The 15,888-nt window shown below is 36.1% G+C and overlaps 1 protein-coding gene across 2 annotated transcripts in view; it reads left to right on the plus strand.

Annotated features, from left to right (window-relative positions):
* Positions 1–3,976: 3,976 nt before the first annotated feature.
* Positions 3,977–15,888, plus strand: part of LOC112058553 (adenylate cyclase type 3) — a 28,509-nt gene continuing 16,597 nt past the window's right edge. Inside the window, exons 1-8 of one of the 2 annotated variants that reach the window (XM_052891215.1) lie at positions 3,977–4,331; positions 7,943–8,568; positions 8,658–8,807; positions 9,557–9,672; positions 9,765–9,876; positions 10,832–10,959; positions 12,839–12,997; positions 14,888–15,026. In XM_052891215.1, the coding sequence (XP_052747175.1) occupies positions 8,023–8,568; positions 8,658–8,807; positions 9,557–9,672; positions 9,765–9,876; positions 10,832–10,959; positions 12,839–12,997; positions 14,888–15,026 (1,350 nt within the window). In that variant the 5' untranslated portion in view covers positions 3,977–4,331; positions 7,943–8,022. The remainder of the gene's footprint in view (positions 4,332–7,942; positions 8,569–8,657; positions 8,808–9,556; positions 9,673–9,764; positions 9,877–10,831; positions 10,960–12,838; positions 12,998–14,887; positions 15,027–15,888) is intronic. The other variant, XM_052891214.1, reaches the window with a different exon arrangement.

Raw genomic sequence — 15,888 nt, forward strand, 5'->3', positions numbered from 1 at the left:
ACTTAAATGTACATACAAGTACAGAAGATTCACTACGCAACGTCATTAAAATAAATAGCGACTCTCGCTACGACACAATAAGGCGCAATTCAGTTCGAACAAGATTATTCGACTATCGTTTTATTCACCTACAGCTATTATTATTACATCTATTTAAACAACGGTAATTAGGGTTGTCTTCAATACGAAATAATGAGTACTAGATTTAATGTTATGTTCCCGTACTTTGTTGATAAAAAGTAGAGATGAGACGAATTTACGCAAACAGGTTTTTATACCAGGGCTTTACTTCGTACTAGGGCGCCCTGGTACAGACTCGAAATACTTCCAAGTAATAAAGTACTAGCTGACGCCGCGTGCTTTCACCCGCGTGGTTCCTGTTCCAGTAGGAATACGGGAATAATATATAGCCTATAGCCTTCCTCGATAAATGGGCTATCTAACACTGGAAGAATTTTTCAAATCGGACTAGGAGTTCCTGAGATTCGCCTTCAATCAATCAAACAAACAAACAAACTCTTCAGCTTTATAATATTAGTATAGATTTGATAAGTGGACGCGGGCTTGGCAAAGGAAACTAATTCAAATTCTAATGACATGAGAAACACAATCGTATTGGCAAAATAAAATACTTCAAAGTATTTTTTTCGCTATGGGATTATCCTCTTTAAGTGTAAGTGAATATGGATCAATAATAATCTATGAAAGTATTTTTTCCTTCAAAGTACTGCCGTAGGTACTCTCTTACTGAGCGCCGCGAGCCCTGTGAGTATTTCTACTCACAGGGCCTGCGGCGAATACTAGTACAGAAAACCAAACCGTAGCACTTTATAAATAAGGTCCTTATTTGATTAATCGTATTAGCACAATAAAAATACTTGTACAAGTACAAGTATTTTTTCGTTTCTACGATTGTGCTCCATAATAATAATAAGCCACGGTTTGATATTCTGTGCAAGTATTCACTGTGAGTATTTATACTCACAGGGCTCGTGGCGCTTAGTGAGAAAGTATAGGAGTACTTTGGAGGAAAAATACTTTCATAGAATATTGATCCTTATTCTCTTTTAATCGTAAATCCTAAACCAAAAAAAATACTGTAAAGTATTTAACTTTGCCTACTCTACGCTGACCCTACGCCTACCCTACGCCTACCCTACCCCGACCCTACCCTTACCCTACCTCTACCCTACCCTACACCTACCCGTGTAGTTTGTGAGCCATTGGCCCACCTCTCCATGATTCCTTTGGTACCAACTTTTCAAGTCTTTGATTTGCTCCCTCGTCCACGTTCCTTTCCCGCCCGCGGACCATTCTGTTTGCCATTCTGTCAAGGTCTTTTTTCGCAGTTCATATGAACTCGGTTCTTTGTCCGAGAAAGATTGCGCGCGTTCTCTAATTAGTTTGTCTATAGGGACAAGAGAGCCGTGATAGCCCAGTGGATATGAACTCTGCCTCCGATTCCGGAGGGTGTGGGTTCGAATCCGGTCCGGAGCATGCACCTCCAACTTTTCAGTTGTGTGCATTTTAAGAAATTAAATATCACGCGTCTCAATCGGTGAAGGAAAACATCGTGAGGAAACCTGCATACCAGAGAATTATCTTAATTCTCTGCGTGTGTGAAGTCTGCCAATCCGCATTGGGCCAGCGTGGTGGACTATTGGCCTAACCCCTCTCATTCTGAGAGGAGACTCGAGCTCAGCAGTGAGCCGAATATGGGTTGATGACGACGATAGGGACAAGACCGACTATAACAAGTGCTGCGTCTGTTGAGATGGTTCTTTAAGCTCTGTACTTACTGCTTCTAACTTTTTTCGATACAGTTCGACTCTCATGGCATTTTCGTAGACTGGCGCTCCATAGAGAACAACCGAGTGAGCGACTGAAGCCAGTACCCCAGAGCAAGCTTCTTTTCCTGCATCCTTGCGTTGATTCGTCGGAGCGCTGTATTTGCCCTGGCCATGACAGATTTTTCTGTAATGGCAAAAACTACTAGCGCCAGATCGTCGGCAAATCCCACTAGCTGGATGCCCTCTTTCTGTTTTAGGTGGAATACCCCGTCGTGTAGAATGTTCCACAGGGTAGGGCCTAGGATTGATCCTTGGGGCACTCCACCGCTACCCTACCACTACCCTACCGCTACACTACCGCTACCTCTACCGGTATTTTTATCGGTATTTTTTTGCATTACATATGGGATTTGCTGACGGCCTCCGTATGTGGTATGCGCGGTGGATTTACAAGGCGGAGGTCCTGGGTTCGATCCCCGGCTGGGCAGATTGAGATTTTCTTAATTTGTCCAGGTCTGGCTGGTAGGAGGCTTCAGCCGTGGCTAGTTACCACCCTGCCGGCAAAGACGTACCGCCTAGCGATTTAGCGTAGCGTAGCGTGTAGAAATCGAAAGGGGTGTGGATTTTCACCCTCCTCCTAACAAGTTAGCCCGCTTCCATCTTAGATTGCATCATCACTTACCATCAGGTGAGATTGTAGTCAAGGGCTAATTTGTAAAGAATAAAAAAAAATGTATTATTATTTAGTAAATATTGTTCTTTATAGAATAACCTTTTTATTTCAAATTTAAATAAAAACATATTGAAAATGCCGAATTACTTTTTGAAAGAAATAAAAAGATCTCACTAACTAAACCTATGTTTGTGATTGTTTTTAGGGTTCCGGAGTCCATAAGGAACCCTTATAGTTTCGCCATGTCCGTCTGTCTTTCCGTCCGTCCGCTATTAAGCGCAGAGACTGTTACGTGCTATTACTACTAGAAAGCTGTAATTTAGCATGAGTAGGTATGAACATTAAAAATGTAAACATAGTCGTAAAATAAAATATTAAAAAATAATTTTTTGGGTATGTACCTGCCCTATAAGTAAAAAGAGGATGAATTTTTTATTCGTTTAGAGCATAGTTCGAGGTATCGTTGGATAGGTAGATCTTTGATGTTTTAAATTAGGTCACCTATCATCGCGCACACCGATTAATGCGGATGACTTTGAAACGTGCCATGCAACTATCCACCTCGACGTTATTTGCATTTTCCGCTCTAGGCATTGCGTACGGTAGCCTAGACACTACGCTGCTGGTAAAAGTTTCATAGAATACTCGCTAAGTAGTTAAGATTAAGTAAAACTTAAACACGGGACTGTTCCTAATCGTATAATCAAAGTTTAATAATTCCTTACTTGGATGTCACACAACCACAAGCAATCATCATCATTATCAACCCGTATTCGGCTCACTGCTGAGCTCGAGTCTCCTCTCAGAATGAGAGGAGTTCGGCCAAATAGTCCACCGTGCCGCGTCTCGGCTCAATGCGGATTGGCGGACTTCACACACGCAGAGAATTAAGAAAAATCTCAGGTAAGCAGGTTTCCTCACGATGTTTTTCCTTCATCGTTTGAGAATGCTGAATAGTTAGAGGTGCGTGCCCCAGACCGGATTCGAACCTACATCCTCCGGAATCGGAGGCAGAGGTCATATCCACTGGGCTATCACAACACAACAACATAACAACAAGTACCTAATATATTTCATAAATTCATCAGATATTAAATATATATATATATACATAATACATATTATTCATATATTTATATTGTATATAAGGTTCTGTTTATATAGGTCCATCTACAATGATTTAAAATGTCTAAAAAAGTTGACAATAAATAGAAAAAAGACATTACCACTGGAAAGATAATAAAGACTCGTCATTGATGGGTCTATTGATTGAACTAATATGTAGTTGTTAATAGAGGAGAAGCCGTTAGAGCTTTGTAGCAATAGAGTTTTCAAAACGTTACTTGAATATCAATTGAAAGTTGAATCGATGTAATGAATCGGGCTACGCGGCACGTCGACAGGACACAGGGCGGTCGGACGGCAGAGCGCAGGGCGGCAGGGCGGCACGGCGCGGGGCGGCAGAGCGGCCGGGTGCGGGGCGGCAGGGCGGCAGGGCGGCGGGCGCGGGGCGCACGGCGGGCGAGGTGCGCGGCTGTAGCGGAGGGCGGCGCGGCGGCAGGCGCGGCAGTCGCGCGCGACCACGTGCGCAAGCCGTCTTGCGCTGCCGCGATCTCCCTGCCCGCGTCCTCGCTACCCGTACCGCTCAATATTCCCAGATATTACATTATCATTAAACCCGCTTTCAAATGACCCATTCGGAGATTTAGGCAGTTCCCGTGGTATACATCGCACATAGTGAAGTGGTGTCAAAATTAATGGGTCAATAGCATGACAAGAGTCTTTCACTGAGATTACCTACTTACATCACTTGCACCATTATTTCGGCGGGAAATACTTTATATCTATCAAGCAAACAACACTGTAACGTTTGTATAAATAAATAAGCTGTTCTTTTTTTGAAAAATATTTATATTTAGCTATATTTTATATTGATAATATTAGTAATTGCTACTGCAGGGTGCAAAGAATTTAATAAGTGCTATACTGCTAGCCATAGACTACGTACTTTGCTTACACATACATAATAAGTTCGAAATTTTGGGAAGATAATAAACATTCTAGCTAGGTATAAAGCCTATGCATATATTTTTATTAATATATTTTTAGGTTTAATTACTAGATATATATATGAAAATTTTGGTTCGAATGTTATCACTCCTGTTTAGTATTATAAATCATTAAAACGTATAGCTCTAGTAAAAAAATAGAACATCCCGTTATTACCAAAACATAGCAACTCGTAGCAACATCAAATACTTATACAATGCAACAATTAGAAAACACGGATCTAATAATTATGGATTTTCATTTTGCAGGTTTTTTTGTTGAGAAGCATTTTGGTTTATATATTTGGTGGTGTTTATTAATCCTAATTAGAAATATTACTCTTACTATATAATAAATAAAAATCTCGAAATCATGTCACTGTCTATCAAAAAAGAAACCTCATGCAAATAGCGCCAAGATTTTAAAGTGATTACAGGAAAAATAAATACTTATTATAATAAATTATTTCACAAGATTTCATACATCTACGACGTTTGTTTATTGACTAGCTGACGCAGCGCGGTTTCACCCACGTGGTTCCTGTTCCCGTAGGAATACAGGGATAATATATATCCTATAGCCTTCTTCGACAAATGGGCTATCTAACACTGAAATATTTTTTTAAATCGGACCAGTAGTTCCTAAGATTAGCGCGTTCAACCAAACAAAATCTTCAGCTTTATAATGTTAGTACAGATGTACCTACTATCATGTATCTACTTGTCGAATAGTATATTTGTTCTCCCATTTAAATACATACTCATATAAAAATACTTAGTAGGTAGCATGGAATACGAGTATGTACTGATAACTCAGTAAAATATGAGCATGAAAATATAGGATTTTGAAAGTACAAAAATTACTGCCTTCAAAATGACATACTTTACGGTGATGTCCATCAATTTCTAAAACACGTACGGTATGATACACTATTTATTTATGTTCAGTAGCTGGAATTCAAACATTTCTATCTTCAAAGAACAAAGACCAATACAAACTACAAAGATCCCCTTGCCATTTCCCACTTCAAAGAATAAATATCCGAAAATCCGTTCATGTTTACTTTATTTACTAAACCCTAACGTATATTTAAAATTAATCGACTAGTGTTTTTTTTGGTTCCGCATTCCGGCCAATACAGCGTCGGCCCCAGAAACCCAGGTATACCCCCATAATATGGAAATGATAATATGATGTATAAATAACAATCTGGTCAAATAATTGATTTCATAAAAGTATGTTTTTTTAAGAATAAAATTTACTTTAAGAATAAAGCTGCATTATTATTTTTCGTACTAAGTTATGTTAAAACGAACAAACAAACCAATCATTATTCTTCAAAAAATTTCTTAAAACTCAGGCTGTATGGTCAACGATCTTTGCTTGTCCGTTGGGGACAAAATTAAAACTGTCGTCAAACGTTGTAGTTACTGGTTGTATATTTATAAAGTAGAGATTTCATTATTAAAGTGGAATTATCAAGATTTTTTTAGATATGCCTGAGTAAATTTCCGGGTGGTTAGAGTAAGCCAGGGAATGGGCTTTCCCGTTTACTGAAAAATAAAAAAAAGGGTTTAGTGTTATACCCAGTACCTCGGGAAGTACATTCGTCAAGCCGTCAGCCCGAGCGAACGTTACAATATGTAGTTTTTTTTTGAGATATTATTTTCCTCTTTTCTTTTAATTTTAAATTTCTTTTCGCGATATTTAGAGAAAAAAATCAAACCCTCTTTTTGTGTTTAATTACAAAAAATCTTTTAAAGTTTTGCAAGTGTATATTTTGATTAATTTCTAAAAATATTCTATGTTACAAAAGTCATAAAATAAAGTAGCGTGCTACAGCATGAATGATTAAAAAAATCTACATTACCGTGAGTGGAACCACGGTCACCACAATAGTAACTTTATTGTATTGTATTAGTAATCTATTACGGCCAAACAAAAATTAAGAGATTCACTCTTGAATTTCGTTTGGCCGATATATATTATTTGGTAGCTATTGTGGTAGGTATATCGTCATAGTTTTACAAATCACCTGAATTCAGTAGGTACATACTTGAGCCCAGTGGCGTAGCGTGCCTTGAAGGGGCCCTGTATCGAAATGAGTTGGTTCGTATCCAAATGAAAGGTAAAGATTTCTCACAAAAGAAACTAAAATGCTCACATAAAATAAATATGACAGTGAACTAACTAAGTAACTCAAGTTAACCTATGTAGAATGTTTCCAACTTTTGAGCGCACGCTTAACCAGGGAAAGAAGAGATTGTGGATTACCTGCATTTTACTAGTTTTTGCTTTCACATGTAAGGGGCCCCTGTAGTCCGGGGGCCCCTTATCATTGACACGGCTGATATGGCAGTAGCTACGCGCCTGCTTGAGCCCCTGAAAATATTAATCTGCTCCAACGGGAAAACAGTTTTAGCGTGCGGTCAGAATGACAGCACTGCATGTCGGGCTGTTTGTGGGTCAAATGAAAATTCACGTAATCGGAAAACTCTATCTATACTATCTGTACTAAAGTTATTAACAAAGAGGTAAAATTTGTGAGGGCGTAAAGGATGATCTCTGGATTAAAACCGGTTTTGAAAATTATTAGGGAGTTTTCTATTTTATTCCCGTAATCCCATGAGTAAGGGAGTTACGCGTGTTAAACCGCGGGGCTACGGGAAGTATATTATTAATAGGTTCAGAAAATTCTTTTACCAATGGAAAGCTACAACTTTACCGAGTAACATAGGTTTATATTATTCCCGTATTTTCACTGAAAGGGGAACTTAGAACTGTTCGTGGGAGAAACCGCGGGGCGTCTGATAGTTATTTTTTATAGTACGAGGACAATGTCTTTGTTGATATGGCGATTTTCTTACTGTCGCTCACTTCTAATATATTCATATTATATCTGCTGTAACATGAGGCTCGCATTTTGTTATTAGGTAATGGCCATAGGTTGAAACGATTGTCAATATTGAAATTACTATTTACTTAGATACTTACATGATGTTATGTATGTGTCTGAGAAACCTCGAGCCGGTCGGTAGAGTCGAGTTAATGAACGGATATCGGAACAATGTTTCAGCGTGTAATTTATTCATTACACAGGCGTCCTCGATCAGCTGCTAACGGAAAGTCTCCGTTTGGCTTGTGAGCTACGAGTTACTACCGATACATTACCTACTCAAGATCATTCTACTCTAACATCTAGCAAAGTTGCAACAATATTTTACACTGCTTACTAAACTTTAAAAGACTGGATTAAAAATTAAACATTATATCTTTTAAATAATATACTTAGTTTTGTGCTTTTAAAATTTGGATGTAAACGAAAATTAAATTAAAGCATTGTAATACCTAATATAGGAAATTAAATTGACGTTATAGAAACAGCGCGCAGTCTTAAATATTAACACTAATACCTATAATGTAATTTCAGTGTAATTAAAAATTCAAAACGATTGAAATGTTCGTCAAAGCAAATAGTGTTTTCGCTTTAAACATGGGCAAGCGTTAGATATGGAGAAATCAGTGCAAGTGCGATCTTCGAGCAAGTGTTCATGTTGGATCTGTTTTGTGCCGCCATGGAGGTTTTCAGACTTATCAGAAGAGAAGTTGTACTTGGCGTACACTCAGTGCCAGCGCCAGTGTGCCGTACTGCGTCTGCTCTTCACGGGGATACTGTTCCAGATCTTCGCCGCCCTTGTACCCGGAGAACGCGACCTTCACTTTGCCTACACCTCAGTAGCAGTATCCCTAATAGTGAACTTGTCTCTGGCGACGATCTACGCTTTCATTCATCGCGCGCGATCATCATTGAACCATGTGACTTGGTTCGTGCTATGGACTCAGCTCTTAGTGAGTTCCTCGCGACGCCTTGGAGATTCTTACAACGAACTATTAGGCTGGGCATTCGTGCTGCAATACTTCACATTAGCAACTCTTCCATTCCATTATATGATCCTCATACTCTATAGCACACTGTCCTTTGTCGCATATCTTTTGGTCCAGTACTACAATGCGTCTACAGCTGAAAGCAGACTCGCCGATGATTTTTTCTTGCAGGTAATAAAATATATTTTATTTTGTACAGGTAAACTTTACTTACCTACTCATAAATGATGGTGTAACATTTTTGTCTATATTTTTGGCAGCAAATAGCAAACGGATGCCTGCTATTAGGAGCAACATTTTTAGGAGGTACAGCTTACGCAGTCAATGAAAAGCAACAACGTAGCTCCTTTCAAGAAACGAAGCGAAGTTTGCGCGACAAATTGACTATAGAACAACAAAGTAAAGAACAGGTAGATTGGCGCTTTATTTGACTAAATTAGGATATTTATTTCTTTTCTCTCTAATTTCTTTTCGTATTTCAAACCGCAATACCAACCTTTTAAAAAAAACAACGACTCAATGATTTGCTATTAATTAATGTTAATGATCTTAAAACGTACCGTACCTACCTACACGTAGTGGACCTAACCACTATTATTTAAAATTCAATATACCTTGGAGAAAAATAAGGCTTAAATCTGAATCCATGTCTATAAATATGATAGTCCAGTAATATTAGATTTTATCTGGGGAAAAAATTCTACTGGGCTAAATTTTTGTATACACCTTTATTACGGTGTTACGAAGATGTGAAAAATAAACATCGATATCGTGCCGGCTAAAAAAGTTATAAAGGCCAAAAGGTTCCGAAAATCAGTTTTTTGCAAATTTTACGCGTCCTATTGCTCGGAGGTCAATAGAGGTCATTATAAAAATTGTTCCTCATAACACCGCAATAAAACCTAAAATTACTGGACCCAAAGAGTCGTATTGCAATATAGAACGTTGGTATTTTTATTATATAGAGTTCAGTTATTATATTTGAGCCTGATTCATAAACATGGATTGATATTTAAACCTCAATTTTCTTCTAATTAAAGTAGACCTAATGACAACTGCTTAAAGTTCACTTTAATTGAAGAAATTTTAAGCTTAAAACCTTGTTTATAAATAAGGCCGTAACTGAATGAAATATTGAGAATTTATGTTATTGTTTTAGGAGAGACTATTATTGTCAGTACTTCCAGAACATGTTGCCGTTCAAATGCGACAGGAATTAGGTCTAATAGATACACAGTTTAAAAAGATCTATATGTCAAGACATGAAAATGTAAGGTAAGTAGTTCTTTGGAATAAGAAGAGTTTAACTTATATTATTTTATCTTGAATACGAGTGTCAATACGATATTATTATTTACATGATCCAGTATTCTATATGCAGACATAGTGGGGTTCACGGCTATTTCGTCGACGTATTCGGCACAAGACTTAGTTGCGATATTGAACGAGCTGTTCGCAAGATTCGACCGACTTGCTGAGGTAAGGAACGTTCAATATAAGCTTTTGAAATTTGATTAATGTAGTTCTTATTTATTATTATTATTGTTTTAACTAACGAGCAATCGCGACTTCGTCCGCGTCGAAACCCCGAACGCCAATATTATACTATACGTTCAAACCTTCGTATATCGTCTTAAATCACTATTGTTGAAAGCTCCATTAAAATCTGTTACGTAGCTTAAAAGATCTAAGCGTACAAACGCGGAATGCGAATTTGATTTATACTATGTAATAAATATTAACTAGAACAATGCGATAATAGTCTGTGTATCTGCATATCAGGAGAAAAATAAAAGTGTAGATACTTTTTTATATACATTTAACAATTATTGATGCAAGGGTTTCCCTGCTTATTTGAGTGGGCTATAAATTTAGAAGCAGATATAATAGAGCAAAATAAATGTATGAGTACATTATAATAATGCGGTATTTGAAATTAGCTATATTTCAAATACCGCATTATTATAATGTACTCATACATTTATTTTGCTCTATTATATCTGCTTCTAAATTTATAGCCCAGTCAAATAAGCAGGGAAACCCTTGCATCAATAATTGTCAAGAAGCTGATACGCAAACGTTAATGACGCTATTTCTACTTTGAAATTTAGAAAAGTCCTCATCGATCCTATCATGTGAGCAATCGACTTTATTCGCGCAAATAGGTTTTTAGAATTTTATAGTGAAACAACTATTTTTTAATGAAAATATTTTAAACACAAATTGTAGATCATGCAATTATGTACCAAAAAACGATTCTGAAAGTAACTTAATCTGATCTACGGGGGACTTTTACAAATTTATTATATTGTCCCTATCATTTTGTTCTTGAGCATTTATGCAAGGGTGAATAACTATTTTTACAGGAATATTATTAGTAGTACAATTTATTTCACTGTTCATGCAACTAAAAATATTTATTTTTTGTCCTAAGAAATACCAACAACTACGGATAAAAATTCTCGGAGACTGTTATTACTGCATCAGCGGTGCGCCAGTGGAGCGACCGGACCACGCGGTGCTTTGCGTCCATATGGGGCTTTCCATGGTTAAAGCCATTAAGTATGTATTCACCATAAGGATGTTCGGACACAGTCATTAATATTGTTCATATTATTGATAAAATGTGGGGTAAAGTTGCCACCAAAGATTTTATACTAACAAAAGTGAACTAGGCGAACAAAAGTGCCTAACTGTCTTAATTTAATTTAGTCGCTTTTAGTAGTTGTAAACAACGAAAGTTATTTAAACAACTAATACCTAAATATTGTCTACAATGTACAATTTGGCTGGCGGGAGACTTTCACCGTGGCTAGTTATCATCCTACCGACAAAGACGTACAGCCAACCGATTTAGCGTTCCGGTATGATGTCGTGTAGAAACCGAAAGGGGTGTGGATTTTCATCCTCCTCCTAACGTGTTAGCCCGCTTCCATCTTAGATCGCATCATCACTTACCATCAGGTGAGATTATAGTCAAGGGCTAACTTGTAAAGAATAAAAAAAAATGTCGAGTTGTGTGTTCAGGAAGTGCAAAAACTATCTTCTTTCTTCTTCTTACTTTAGATAACCTTTCCCTACAAATTATTGTCAATGATAATGACTGTGTGCAAATACTAAGCGATACAATATGGAATCTATCGAATAGTGATACATAATATAAAAGTCCAGTCATTAGGGATTATTCCATAAATTGTTATCTTGTTCCAGTTTTTATCTACTCATATTAGTTTAATGTAATAAAGCTGAAGAGTTTAAACCTGTTAATCTTTGAAACTAACAACATGTCAGTCAGATTTGTAAAATATTATATTTTTGTGTTTGACTAACTCTTTACAACTTATTAATAATTGTGTTAACCTTTTTAAAATAATTTATTTATTTAAAAATAAAATTCTTTTAACAATTAAAAATTGAAACGTATTCAAAATCAAAAAAATAAACTAAAAAGCGAAAATAACATCATAAGTGCTGTTATTATATTAATGGTTTCTGAAAGAACCACGGGAAAGAATTGTCTTTAAACCCTAAAAGATTATAATTTAATCGGCTTTAGTTAATGCATCACTGTGTTGGCACCGCCTTCAAAGTGATCAGAAGGTAGCACATACGATGTTATTTTTCGCTTTATAGTTTATTTTTGTGATTTTCCAGTCGGTTCAATTTTTTTGTAAAAAAAAATATTTTTCTGTTTTTAGTGAGTCCTAGTATTTAATTTTCATAAAAATAGTTTCAGTAATTTTGTGTTAAAAAGAAAATAACGAAACGGCCCTTACTGTGGCACTTTCGTTAGTGGACGATACGCTATAGTACGGGCAATTTCGTTATTTTCATTTTAACACATCTGAAAGTATACTCTTTCAAACAAATAAAGAATTTTCAATATTGGTTAAGAAATGACGAAGTTATGCGGAAACAAATATTAAAAAAAAAATATATTCCTCCTCAATTTTTTTAAGTCGGTTAAAAAATACTTTTAAGGCGTGTGGAAGCGCGATATAACTTACAACATACATTATACGAGTATACTCGTATACCATATGTATATGTAGTTACTTAACTGTCTAGACTCTAGATGACATTGTAAAGTTCACAAACTATTCGAATATAGGCTCTTGCGTATAGCTTGATTTTGTCTATGAACTCATTAAAGACTAGGCTCCGTATTTGTTTGTTTTAGAAGAACTCTTAATAGTTTTTATGATAATTTCTTAGATCATAATATTTATTTAATATTCAAAGTAAGGCAATATAATGGAACGACCGAGATTTGCTCGGTATTTTTTATGTAAATCAAAAAAAAACACAGCGAGATCGATTTGTCATCCCTGAAACTAAATTTCACGAAAATCGTTGGAGCCCTTTCGAGTTTTGCTTGTTTAAAGGTATTAGATAGGTAGACAACCTAATCGTAAAAAACTTTTTTCATGAATTTGCACAGATATGTACAACAAACGACTAATTCGCCTGTGGACATGCGAGTGGGCATTCATACCGGCGCCGTCCTGGCAGGAGTGCTTGGCCAAAGACAATGGCAATTTGATGTCTATTCGCGGGATGTGGAATTGGCGAATAAGATGGAAAGCAGCGGAATGGCCGGGTTAGTCATTACATACAAATTCTATTGTCGCACAAGATTTCATATGTAACTGAATTGTTTTAATGTGGAGTACCTACTGTGAAAGGTTCGCGTAATTTGATTGTACGGAAATTATATTATATCTACCATTAAAATTCGTATACCTTTTACATCAGAATTCCTTAATATATATGTGAATGAAATTATACGGACCTAACTCTTCCACTTTATTACCAAAAGGTGAGTTTTATAATGTAACCTCTTTTCGATCAGTATATGTACCTATGTACCTACTTACTGAGGTTTATAATTATGTTCCAGGAAAAATAATGATTTGATAGAACCAGTTTTAGTGATTTGCTGAAACTATTTCAGTGGAAATTATCGCATAAATAACATTTATGGTGTCTGAATTTCTATACCGTATCCAGTATCTCACATACTAATTGTGCGTACCTGACCTTGACCTGTTATCTCTTGGCATTGGCAGTTGGCACAGACGTCTATAAAGGCATAGCGGAACTATTTGACGAGTTTCCACGATGTAGTTCATGTCTTATTTAGTAGATAAATCACGATGTTACATGATATTTATAATAATGTTACGTTTTTTTTAATATGAGACTCGATAGCTAAGGAGATTACTGACATCCAATATAATATAGGTTTTATATTCTTCGTAATTAGAACATAGTGTAATGAAGAAGGTGACCCACTTTTTTGTGATTGAAGAATAAAGGGCATGGAGAATAACAGTAATGTCAAAAAACGTTTTTTAATTTACAGATGTAAATAAATAAAAAAATCACAAGTGGTATAAATATAAATATAGCTAGTAACATTATCAATTTCCAAATTTTAGTTAGAATTATTATGTAGATGTGTATATTAGGTTACAAATAACGAAGGCTACTTACCTATTGACTAATGAACGTCTTCCAAACAATCAATAGATCTTTGTTATTTCTGACTCGTCACGTTTCTTTTTAACATAAGTAGGTACGTACATATATTACTACAAAATGTAGGTATGTTAAGGTGGAAAATCTGATGGTTTTCAGCATTATACAACGAGTTTTACATATGTATACATTTATATAAAACTCGTTGTATACAAATATAATATATAATTTTTTTAGACGACGACGACTTCCTCCTCGACGACTTCTATTTTTTTGCTTTCGCAAGTTTTATATATAATAAACTGTCCACTAATTTTACAAAAATATAACTCATTACATGAACGATCTATATTATCTACTAGCGGACACCCGCGACTTCGTCCGCGTGGAATTCAGTTTTTCAAAAAATCCCGCGGAAACCATGGATTTTTCCGGGATGAAAAAGTTGCCTATGTGTTCATCCAGAGTAAAATCTATTTCCAAATTTCAGCCAAATCGCTTCAGTAGTAGCGGCGTTAAAGAGTAACAAACTTCCAAACAAACATCCACACAAACTTCCGCGTTTATAATATTAGCAGGAAAATTATTATCTATCCTTTAGCGGTAGAATTTTGAAAAAATCTTGAATTATTACATTATTTTTAGTAATAGTCTTTTTTTACAAAATATGTAACTTGACAAATGTAGTACTTTCCATACAAACTTTCAACCCCTGTTTCACCCCCTTCTGATTTAATTTTTGCCTAGTGTCATGGTCTCAAATCGTTTCAGTAGTTTTAGAAGGTTCAGCGTGAAAAATACGGACAGACAGACGTACAGACAAGAAAAACCTATAGTTTTGGCTTCAGATTATAAAATGTCCTCCAACTAAAGTTTTCAAAATATCTTCAATGTACAGAATTAGACCTGTTACAGTTTTAATAAAAGTAAATAAACAAGTAACGTATATAGGCCTATTTACATACGCAGTTTTTAAATACAGAATATAGAACAGTGTAAATATTTTCAGTCGCGTACACGTATCGGAAGTAACGCTGAGTTTCCTGAACAATGAGTTCGAGGTGGAGCCGGCGCACGGGGAGCGGCGGGAGGAAATGCTGCGCCAGGCCGGCATCAAGACCTACTTTATTGTCCGAGTTCTGAAACCCGTAAGCATTTATTATCTACTAGCAAACGCCCGTGGCTTACGTGCGCGTTCAGACCAATTACCTTTAGACTTGTATTGCATAAATAAACGGAAATTAAAATTTTAGATATCACTCACACCAAATTACAAAGTTTTAGTATACCTAGCCCATAAAACATAGAAAGTTGCTGACGCTTTAGCCTCTGATCTATAAAGCTTCCGTATTGACTCATCATCATAATCATTAACAGCCGATGGACTTCTACTACTGAACATGGCCTCTTGCATGGACTTTCAAACAACACGGTCATGATCTGCCAGCATCCAGCGGCTACCTGTAACCCGTTTCATGTCTTCGGTCCACCTAATGAGGAGTTAACTAACACTTTCTTGACTACGGAACCTTAAAAACCGAAATCTCAACGTTTTAAAAAAGCTATAAATATGACGAACATTCTAATATCGATCAGCTTGACCTGTTATTGTAAATTTATATACTTAGACATGATTTGATGTTTTATAGTTTCCATGCTCTACATTGTGGTATTGGTATTTTTACAACGTTTATCTAACGATAACCATGCTACATTTTTCAATCGTTATTTCATAGGAACTCGTACATTAAAGCATTCTATAATCTCCATAGAACCAACTTAAAATATAATTTCGACTTTGCTCGTCATAAATTCCGCTTTGTTTTTGCACTTATTGTTTATCTTGAATTCGCATGCAAAAAAGTGTTTTATTTTTGAGTGATTCTTAAAGAAAATACAGATAGATAAATTGTTTATCTGTACATCTAACACTTTTATTTAATATTTAATGAACACATTCAGGGAAGCCTCTAAATGTGTTCATACGAATTATTAGGCCATATAGCCGAG

This window comes from Bicyclus anynana, chromosome 3 (assembly GCF_947172395.1).
Source record: "Bicyclus anynana chromosome 3, ilBicAnyn1.1, whole genome shotgun sequence".
Lineage (NCBI taxonomy): Eukaryota > Metazoa > Arthropoda > Insecta > Lepidoptera > Nymphalidae > Bicyclus > Bicyclus anynana.